A 9,878-nucleotide genomic window follows, 5' to 3' on the forward strand; every position below is an offset into this window, starting at 1 on the left:
TGAGATAGACAGAGATGACAGTGTTATACTTAATTCTAACGGGGCTTTTATCTTGTATGCCTCTTCAATACAATGGGCTTTATCCTGACTCTATGCTAATATAATGTACAGTGGGCCTTATGTGTATCTAGCCTACCACAACTCGGCCGTCCTGACTAGCTGATCCCCTGATCATGGTTTATATTACTTATTTGTACATATATTTACAATGAATTAAAATGTTTCTTCTATTTATACATATTTACATATTATTGCGGTTTATCATAATTATTATTGCTTAATCGTGCTTTTTCTTTTTGCCTATCCAATGCCTAATATTTTGAATGCTCCAGACACCTTGGTAAGGGTTACGAGATACCTGAAAACCTTCTACGTCCTTTAACAAAAACCTGTCGTTTCTTAATACTTTTGAAATTACATATGGACCCTTATTTTTTGGAATTAACTTTCTAGAGACACCTGCTGTGCAGTCGAAATTTTTCACCATCACATAATCTCCTTTCTTGTATTCAGATGGCTTTCTTGCTGTCTTATCATAATGCTTTTTGTTATATGCTTGAGCTTTTCCTTGATTCTTTTCTGCTTCGGCTCTAATTTTCTTCAAGTCCCTTTCTTCTGGAGTATTATCTATTTCTTCTAGTTTTTCTTTTAACTCATCCACAACTTTTCCTCTCTGTTCTAAGCCAAACAGCACTTTGCTTGGGGTTTGCTTGATACTACGGTGTTGCGTATTATTTAACACGTGTTCAACTTTATCTATTACTGTGTCCCAATATATACCTTTCTCTGGTTCTATTAGCTTCGCTATCATTGGGCCTAAACTTCTATTGACTCTTTCAACCTGCCCGTTAGCCTGAGGTGATCCAGTCGCAATCTTCATATGCTTTATATCAAACTCTAACACAAACTCATCGAACTCTTTGGATGTAAAACAACTTCCCCTATCTGAGATGATGCATTTAGGCTTGCTATATGCTCTAAAATAGTCCGTCAAGGCGGTGATGACTTCCCTTGTATTAGTAGTCTTTGTGGCATATAGTCGTACAAACTTTGTAAAACCGTCGATCACGACGAAAATATGTTTTTTTGATCTACCTGAGTCGACTGGACCATAATGATCGATGTGTATTAGTTCGAATGGTTTGCTACCTTTTGGAATGCAATGCAGAAATCCTTCTTTGCCTGTTTTAGGTGAGAACGCCACACATTTCAAGCAGTTTTCTATATGGCTTAGGCATTTTTCTTTGGCACTGGGAAACCAATAAGATTTTAAAATACTATCCAACATTTTGTCTCTACCTACATGTCCGATCTCATTGTGATATTTATATAGAACATGCTCTTCCATGTCCATAGGAACATAAAATAATAGTCTGCCATCGTTGCATTTTCTATAAATAATTCCGTTTCTCATTTCAAATAACTTATGTTCGTCTTTTTCTAACCGTTTTTTAATTTCTTGAACTTTTGGATCTTTGGCCTGGCAGATTACTAAATTATCTTCAAACGTATTCGATTCTACAATCAGAATATTTGTGCATCTACTAAGAGCATCAACATGCTGCATCTTTTTTCCTTCTCTATGTATGAGCTCATAGCCGTAGTTTTGGAGCTCTAGCGCCCATCTGGCTATTCGCGGATTAAGCTCAATCTTATTCAGGGTTAAAGTAAGGGAATTGCAGTCAGTAATAATTTTAAAACGTTTTCCATATAAATATATTCTAAATCTTCGCAGTGCGTGTATAATAGCCATTGTCTCCAGTTCGAAACTGTGATATTTTGCCTCAGCGACAGTTGTGCGCTTCGAAAAATAAAATATGGGGTGTAATTTCCCGTCTTCTTTCTTTTGACATAACACAGCACCAAAACAAAGAGCGCTTGCATCACAGTGCAGCTCTACTTCGTCTTTGTAATTGTAAATAGCTAAAACCGGTGCCTGCACTAGCTTTTCCTTAAGCGTTGAAAAACAGTTCATTTCCTTCTCTCCAAACTTAAATTTTTCATCTTTTCTCAAAAGATCGTATAATGGTTTCGCTAATGTTGAAAAATCTTTTATAAATCTACGGAAGTATGAACATAAACCTAGGAAACTTTGAATGGATTGTGTCTTGTCTGGAATTGGAAAATGTTGTATGGCTTCTATCCCTTTGTCGTCAGCCCTAATGCCTTCGCCATTTATAATGAATCCTAAATATTTAATATTAGTTTGAAGAAATTCGCATTTATCCATTCTTAATTCTAATTTGTTTTGAGCTAACCTGAGAAACACTTCCTTTAAGATTTGGAAATGTTCCTCAGTGTCCTTGCTGGCGATCATAATGTCGTCCATGTATACAATTACTTTGTTCTCTCTAATAAGATCCTCGAAAATTCTGTTAACAAATCTTTGAAACACTGCCGATGCAGTTTTCAGGCCCATTGGCATCCTAAGAAATTCGAATTGTCCTAAAGGCGTAACAAATGAGGTGTATTTGACCGATTCCTTATTTACAAACACATGAAAATAACCATTTTTTAAATCAAGTTTCGAAAAAACTTTCTTGTTAACTAATTTGTCTAAGAGGTCATCGATAAGCGGTATAGGATAATTGTCTTTAATTAAAACCTTGTTCAGTTTTCTAAAGTCTATGCATAATCTTATGTCTCCTGTTTTCTTTTTGACTAAAACTATGGGTGAAGTATATTCGGATTCGCTGGGTTGAATAATTCCGTCTTTTAAATATTCATCTAATAATTTTTGTAATTTCTCTTTTTCCGAATAAGCTAGTCGCCTTGGGGCGCAGCTAAATGGTTTTGAAGTTTCCAAATTCAGTTTTATTTCACATTTGACGAAAGGTTCTGCAGGCTTTTCTACGCTTAAGTAATTGCATTTAATAATCTCTTCTAATCGGCAGTTTAAGCCGCGGTCGTTATTTGTGCCGCATATATAACTCATTTGCTCATCTCTCATATAATCAATACTAAAGATTTCTTTAACAGCTTCTTCATAACTAGGCATAACTGTATTCAAAGGCATAACTGTTTCGATAACCGTATTAATAACTGTAGGATTAACTATTTCACTAATTTCAGGACTAACTATTTTACTAATCGCTTCACTACACGTTTCATTAACTGTTTCACTAACTGTTTCACTAACTGTTTCACTAACTGTTTCACTAACTGTTTCACTAACTGTTTCACTAACTGTTTCACTAACTGTTTCACTAACTGTTTCACTAACTGTTTCACTAACTGTTTCACTAACTGTTTCACTAACTGTTTCACTAACCATATGACTAAGTGTATCCCTAATTACTTGTCTATCTTTTTTACTATATAAGGGGTTAACTGTAACCATTTCCAAAGTGTCTAGATCTAATTTTAGCTGGCAAGCTTCCATAAAATTTCTTCCAAGAACTACATTATGACTCATAGACTCGTTTGGGACCACGTACATATAAAAATAACATTTTATTCTTTCTTTTAATATGTAACACAAAATTTTTCCAAATATCTTCAGTTGGCTTTTATTCAGCCCGAAATAGTTCTCCGAAACGGTCTCTAAATTAACTTCTTTGGGTATACTGCTTACTTTCGCAAATGAAATTGGGCTCCCTGTGTCTATGAGGCATTCTGTAATTAATGGGGTTTTAAAACTATTGTGAAAAAAAATCTTAATCTGTCTTACATAGTTGTTTGTGTTCGCACTCTTGCGTTCCGGACACTGTCCGACGAAATGTCCCATCGTGCCACAGGCGTAGCAGGAACCGGGCTCCCTCTTCGGTTTGAGGCACTCCTTGGCGAAGTGCCCTTTGGAGTTGCAGTTGGCGCACCGCAAGTCCTTATTGGATGCAACTCTTCCAGATAGCTGCTTTGTCGAAGTGCCTCCAGTTTTGCGCTCTGGTAAACGGACTTCCGCGAAGGCTCTCAGAATCTGCATCGGCTCGGAAAAGCACTGTATGCGCGCCTGGTTGCGCAGCGCTGGTGCTGGAATCCCTTCTATGATGTTCTCCAGAAGCTCCTCCAAATCGATGTTGATGTCGTTAGCTAGCATGACCTTGTCCTCGAAATAAGCGGCGAACTTCTCTTCTGGAAGCCATTGACGTCTTTGGAATGCGCTTCTCAGCTCTCCTTTGGACATTTTAACGCCAAACGTCATAATAAGTTGTTCGCAAAGTTGATCGGCCGGCTCCAGAATGCGCGTGGCGTTTGCGTGCAGCCAGCGTTGTGCGTTTCCCTTCAGTTTGGCAATCAGAAGCATATGCATGCAGCCATCGTCTAAATTATACACCTTGCCAATGTTCTGAAGCTGTGTGACCCAATTGCGCGCACACACGCTGCCGTTGTATTCCATTGTAACTTCTTTTGCTAAAGCAAGCGATGCTGCCGGAGATTCCAGTAGTTTGTTTACATTTGTGTTCATGCGTTGATCAACACTTCCATCGATCTGTTTTCCAACACTGGTATTGTCCGGACCAATGTTATCGGTGGTGATGGTCACTTTGGTGCTGTTAAACTTAACAGCGTCGCTGTTGGCGCCAATGTTAGCACTTCTAGAATTTTCCATGGCATTTTCGATGACGTCATGGATTTGGTGAACATGAACGGATTTGTTCTTGTTTGCGCCGTCGATCTCTATGTGAATCCTCTGCAATACGGCCATGCTCGCGTCTATTTCCTCACGAATCTTCTGTAGGGTGGCTTTTTCGGCATCCACGAGCGATAGTTGTTCAAACTCGCAATTCTCCGAGGCTTGCGACGTCATTAGCTGCGCGTCGCCTGAGACCTCTTGCAAGTCTCCACCCTGCTGCTCCTGCAGTATCAGCAAAGATGCAGCTCCATCTGTCCCGTTCACTGGTTCTGCTGCCGGTTGGTTGATTGGTGGCTGATCGTCCTGGCTGCTCGATGTCTTGGCTGGCGGGTCGCCACGTGTCTCCGGAGAAATAGCTTGCAGACGCGCTATTAATTCCGCTTTAGTGCCGGAAGTCGGGCGTCCGAGGGCTCCCAACCAGTTTTTAAGTTGGAGTACCGAGAACTGCTTTAATTCCATGTCAGGCATAGTGAGTTATGACCACTTCTGATGTTGTAAACGCCAAAATGAATCCGGTATAATGCGATCTTTATTATATTAACACACTTTCGACTTCTCTCAATTAACGCACGCCACCGAATGAATCGGCGTCGCTTCTTTTCCTCTACTTATACCTTCCGATGCGTAAGCGAGATAGGTATACGTACGTATTTATCCCTTAATGCTAATGTATGAGATAGACAGAGATGACAGTGTTATACTTAATTCTAACGGGGCTTTTATCTTGTATGCCTCTTCAATACAATGGGCTTTATCCTGACTCTATGCTAATACAATGTACAGTGGGCCTTATGTGTATCTAGCCTACCACAACTCGGCCGTCCTGACTAGCTGATCCCCTGATCATGGTTTATATTACTTATTTGTACATATATTTACAATGAATTAAAATGTTTCTTCTATTTATACATATTTACATATTATTGCGGTTTATCATAATTATTATTGCTTAATCGTGCTTTTTCTTTTTGCCTATCCAATGCCTAATATTTTGAATGCTCCAGACACCTTGGTAAGGGTTACGAGATACCTGAAAACCTTCTACGTCCTTTAACAAAAACCTGTCGTTTCTTAATACTTTTGAAATTACATATGGACCCTTATTTTTTGGAATTAACTTTCTAGAGACACCTGCTGTGCAGTCGAAATTTTTCACCATCACATAATCTCCTTTCTTGTATTCAGATGGCTTTCTTGCTGTCTTATCATAATGCTTTTTGTTATATGCTTGAGCTTTTCCTTGATTCTTTTCTGCTTCGGCTCTAATTTTCTTCAAGTCCCTTTCTTCTGGAGTATTATCTATTTCTTCTAGTTTTTCTTTTAACTCATCCACAACTTTTCCTCTCTGTTCTAAGCCAAACAGCACTTTGCTTGGGGTTTGCTTGATACTACGGTGTTGCGTATTATTTAACACGTGTTCAACTTTATCTATTACTGTGTCCCAATATATACCTTTCTCTGGTTCTATTAGCTTCGCTATCATTGGGCCTAAACTTCTATTGACTCTTTCAACCTGACCGTTAGCCTGAGGTGATCCAGTCGCAATCTTCATATGCTTTATATCAAACTCTAACACAAACTCATCGAACTCTTTGGATGTAAAACAACTTCCCCTATCTGAGATGATGCATTTAGGCTTGCTATATGCTCTAAAATAGTCCGTCAAGGCGGTGATGACTTCCCTTGTATTAGTAGTCTTTGTGGCATATAGTCGTACAAACTTTGTAAAACCGTCGATCACGACGAAAATATGTTTTTTTGATCTACCTGAGTCGACTGGACCATAATGATCGATGTGTATTAGTTCGAATGGTTTGCTACCTTTTGGAATGCAATGCAGAAATCCTTCTTTGCCTGTTTTAGGTGAGAACGCCACACATTTCAAGCAGTTTTCTATATGGCTTAGGCATTTTTCTTTGGCACTGGGAAACCAATAAGATTTTAAAATACTATCCAACATTTTGTCTCTACCTACATGTCCGATCTCATTGTGATATTTATATAGAACATGCTCTTCCATGTCCATAGGAACATAAAATAATAGTCTGCCATCGTTGCATTTTCTATAAATAATTCCGTTTCTCATTTCAAATAACTTATGTTCGTCTTTTTCTAACCGTTTTTTAATTTCTTGAACTTTTGGATCTTTGGCCTGGCAGATTACTAAATTATCTTCAAACGTATTCGATTCTACAATCAGAATATTTGTGCATCTACTAAGAGCATCAACATGCTGCATCTTTTTTCCTTCTCTATGTATGAGCTCATAGTCGTAGTTTTGGAGCTCTAGCGCCCATCTGGCTATTCGCGGATTAAGCTCAATCTTATTCAGGGTTAAAGTAAGGGAATTGCAGTCAGTAATAATTTTAAAACGTTTTCCATATAAATATATTCTAAATCTTCGCAGTGCGTGTATAATAGCCATTGTCTCCAGTTCGAAACTGTGATATTTTGCCTCAGCGACAGTTGTGCGCTTCGAAAAATAAAATATGGGGTGTAATTTCCCGTCTTCTTTCTTTTGACATAACACAGCACCAAAACCAAGAGCGCTTGCATCACAGTGCAGCTCTACTTCGTCTTTGTAATTGTAAATAGCTAAAACCGGTGCCTGCACTAGCTTTTCCTTAAGCGTTGAAAAACAGTTCATTTCCTTCTCTCCAAACTTAAATTTTTCATCTTTTCTCAAAAGATCGTATAATGGTTTCGCTAATGTTGAAAAATCTTTTATAAATCTACGGAAGTATGAACATAAACCTAGGAAACTTTGAACGGATTGTGTCTTGTCTGGAATTGGAAAATGTTGTATGGCTTCTATCCCTTTGTCGTCAGCCCTAATGCCTTCGCCATTTATAATGAATCCTAAATATTTAATATTAGTTTGAAGAAATTCGCATTTATCCATTCTTAATTCTAATTTGTTTTGAGCTAACCTGAGAAACACTTCCTTTAAGATTTGGAAATGTTCCTCAGTGTCCTTGCTGGCGATCATAATGTCGTCCATGTATACAATTACTTTGTTCTCTCTAATAAGATCCTCGAAAATTCTGTTAACAAATCTTTGAACATGAAAATAACCATTTTTTAAATCAAGTTTCGAAAAAACTTTCTTGTTAACTAATTTGTCTAAGAGGTCATCGATAAGCGGTATAGGATAATTGTCTTTAATTAAAACCTTGTTCAGTTTTCTAAAGTCTATGCATAATCTTATGTCTCCTGTTTTCTTTTTGACTAAAACTATGGGTGAAGTATATTCGGATTCGCTGGGTTGAATAATTCCGTCTTTTAAATATTCATCTAATAATTTTTGTAATTTCTCTTTTTCCGAATAAGCTAGTCGCCTTGGGGCGCAGCTAAATGGTTTTGAAGTTTCCAAATTCAGTTTTATTTCACATTTGACGAAAGGTTCTGCAGGCTTTTCTACGCTTAAGTAATTGCATTTAATAATCTCTTCTAATCGGCAGTTTAAGCCGCGGTCGTTATTTGTGCCGCATATATAACTCATTTGCTCATCTCTCATATAATCAATACTAAAGATTTCTTTAACAGCTTCTTCATAACTAGGCATAACTGTATTCAAAGGCATAACTGTTTCGATAACCGTATTAATAACTGTAGGATTAACTATTTCACTAATTTCAGGACTAACTATTTTACTAATCGCTTCACTACACGTTTCATTAACTGTTTCACTAACTGTTTCACTAACTGTTTCACTAACTGTTTCACTAACTGTTTCACTAACTGTTTCACTAACTGTTTCACTAACTGTTTCACTAACTGTTTCACTAACTGTTTCACTAACCATATGACTAAGTGTATCCCTAATTACTTGTCTATCTTTTTTACTATATAAGGGGTTAACTGTAACCATTTCCAAAGTGTCTAGATCTAATTTTAGCTGGCAAGCTTCCATAAAATTTCTTCCAAGAACTACATTATGACTCATAGACTCGTTTGGGACCACGTACATATAAAAATAACATTTTATTCTTTCTTTTAATATGTAACACAAAATTTTTCCAAATATCTTCAGTTGGCTTTTATTCAGCCCGAAATAGTTCTCCGAAACGGTCTCTAAATTAACTTCTTTGGGTATACTGCTTACTTTCGCAAATGAAATTGGGCTCCCTGTGTCTATGAGGCATTCTGTAATTAATGGGGTTTTAAAACTATTGTGAAAAAAAATCTTAATCTGTCTTACATAGTTGTTTGTGTTCGCACTCTTGCGTTCCGGACACTGTCCGACGAAATGTCCCATCGTGCCACAGGCGTAGCAGGAACCGGGCTCCCTCTTCGGTTTGAGGCACTCCTTGGCGAAGTGCCCTTTGGAGTTGCAGTTGGCGCACCGCAAGTCCTTATTGGATGCAACTCTTCCAGATAGCTGCTTTGTCGAAGTGCCTCCAGTTTTGCGCTCTGGTAAACGGACTTCCGCGAAGGCTCTCAGAATCTGCATCGGCTCGGAAAAGCACTGTATGCGCGCCTGGTTGCGCAGCGCTGGTGCTGGAATCCCTTCTATGATGTTCTCCAGAAGCTCCTCCAAATCGATGTTGATGTCGTTAGCTAGCATGACCTTGTCCTCGAAATAAGCGGCGAACTTCTCTTCTGGAAGCCATTGACGTCTTTGGAATGCGCTTCTCAGCTCTCCTTTGGACATTTTAACGCCAAACGTCATAATAAGTTGTTCGCAAAGTTGATCGGCCATCTCCAGAATGCGCGTGGCGTTTGCGTGCAGCCAGCGTTGTGCGTTTCCCTTCAGTTTGGCAATCAGAAGCATATGCATGCAGCCATCGTCTAAATTATACACCTTGCCAATGTTCTGAAGCTGTGTGACCCAATTGCGCGCACACACGCTGCCGTTGTATTCCATTGTAACTTCTTTTGCTAAAGCAAGCGATGCTGCCGGAGATTCCAGTAGTTTGTTTACATTTGTGTTCATGCGTTGATCAACACTTCCATCGATCTGTTTTCCAACACTGGTATTGTCCGGACCAATGTTATCGGTGGTGATGGTCACTTTGGTGCTGTTAAACTTAACAGCGTCGCTGTTGGCGCCAATGTTAGCACTTCTAGAATTTTCCATGGCATTTTCGATGACGTCATGGATTTGGTGAACATGAACGGATTTGTTCTTGTTTGCGCCGTCGATCTCTATGTGAATCCTCTGCAATACGGCCATGCTCGCGTCTATTTCCTCACGAATCTTCTGTAGGGTGGCTTTTTCGGCATCCACGAGCGATAGTTGTTCAAACTCGCAATTCTCCGAGGCTTGCGACGCCATTAGCTGCGCGTCGCCTGAGACCTCTTG

General features: G+C 38.8%; 2 protein-coding genes across 2 annotated transcripts; both read right to left on the bottom strand.

Annotated features, from left to right (window-relative positions):
* Window positions 1-3,416: 3,416 nt before the first annotated feature.
* On the bottom strand, window positions 3,417-4,603 carry LOC138929573 (uncharacterized). The gene is made up of 2 exons (XM_070288982.1): window positions 3,671-4,603; window positions 3,417-3,615 (listed from the first exon to the last, which is right to left on the bottom strand). Exons 1-2 carry the CDS (start codon window positions 4,547-4,549, stop codon window positions 3,604-3,606), a joined length of 891 nt encoding a protein of 296 aa, XP_070145083.1. The 5' UTR covers window positions 4,550-4,603; the 3' UTR covers window positions 3,417-3,603.
* Window positions 4,604-8,608: 4,005 nt separating this feature from the next.
* LOC138929574 (uncharacterized) lies at window positions 8,609-9,446 on the bottom strand. Its single transcript, XM_070288983.1, has 2 exons — window positions 8,775-9,446; window positions 8,609-8,719 (listed from the first exon to the last, which is right to left on the bottom strand). The coding sequence occupies exons 1-2, from the start codon at window positions 9,438-9,440 to the stop codon at window positions 8,708-8,710; spliced, it is 678 nt and encodes a 225-aa protein (XP_070145084.1). The 5' UTR covers window positions 9,441-9,446; the 3' UTR covers window positions 8,609-8,707.
* Window positions 9,447-9,878: the final 432 nt, after the last annotated feature.

This window comes from Drosophila kikkawai, unplaced genomic scaffold (genome assembly GCF_030179895.1).
Source record: "Drosophila kikkawai strain 14028-0561.14 unplaced genomic scaffold, DkikHiC1v2 scaffold_41, whole genome shotgun sequence".
Classification (NCBI taxonomy): domain Eukaryota; kingdom Metazoa; phylum Arthropoda; class Insecta; order Diptera; family Drosophilidae; genus Drosophila; species Drosophila kikkawai.

What these genes read in the sequence shown, in the direction of transcription:
- LOC138929573 (XM_070288982.1), bottom strand. Translation starts at nt 4,549, where the DNA reads ATGGAAAATTCTAGAAGTGCTAACATTGGCGCCAACAGCGACGCTGTT.
- LOC138929574 (XM_070288983.1), bottom strand. Translation starts at nt 9,440, where the DNA reads ATGGAATACAACGGCAGCGTGTGTGCGCGCAATTGGGTCACACAGCTT.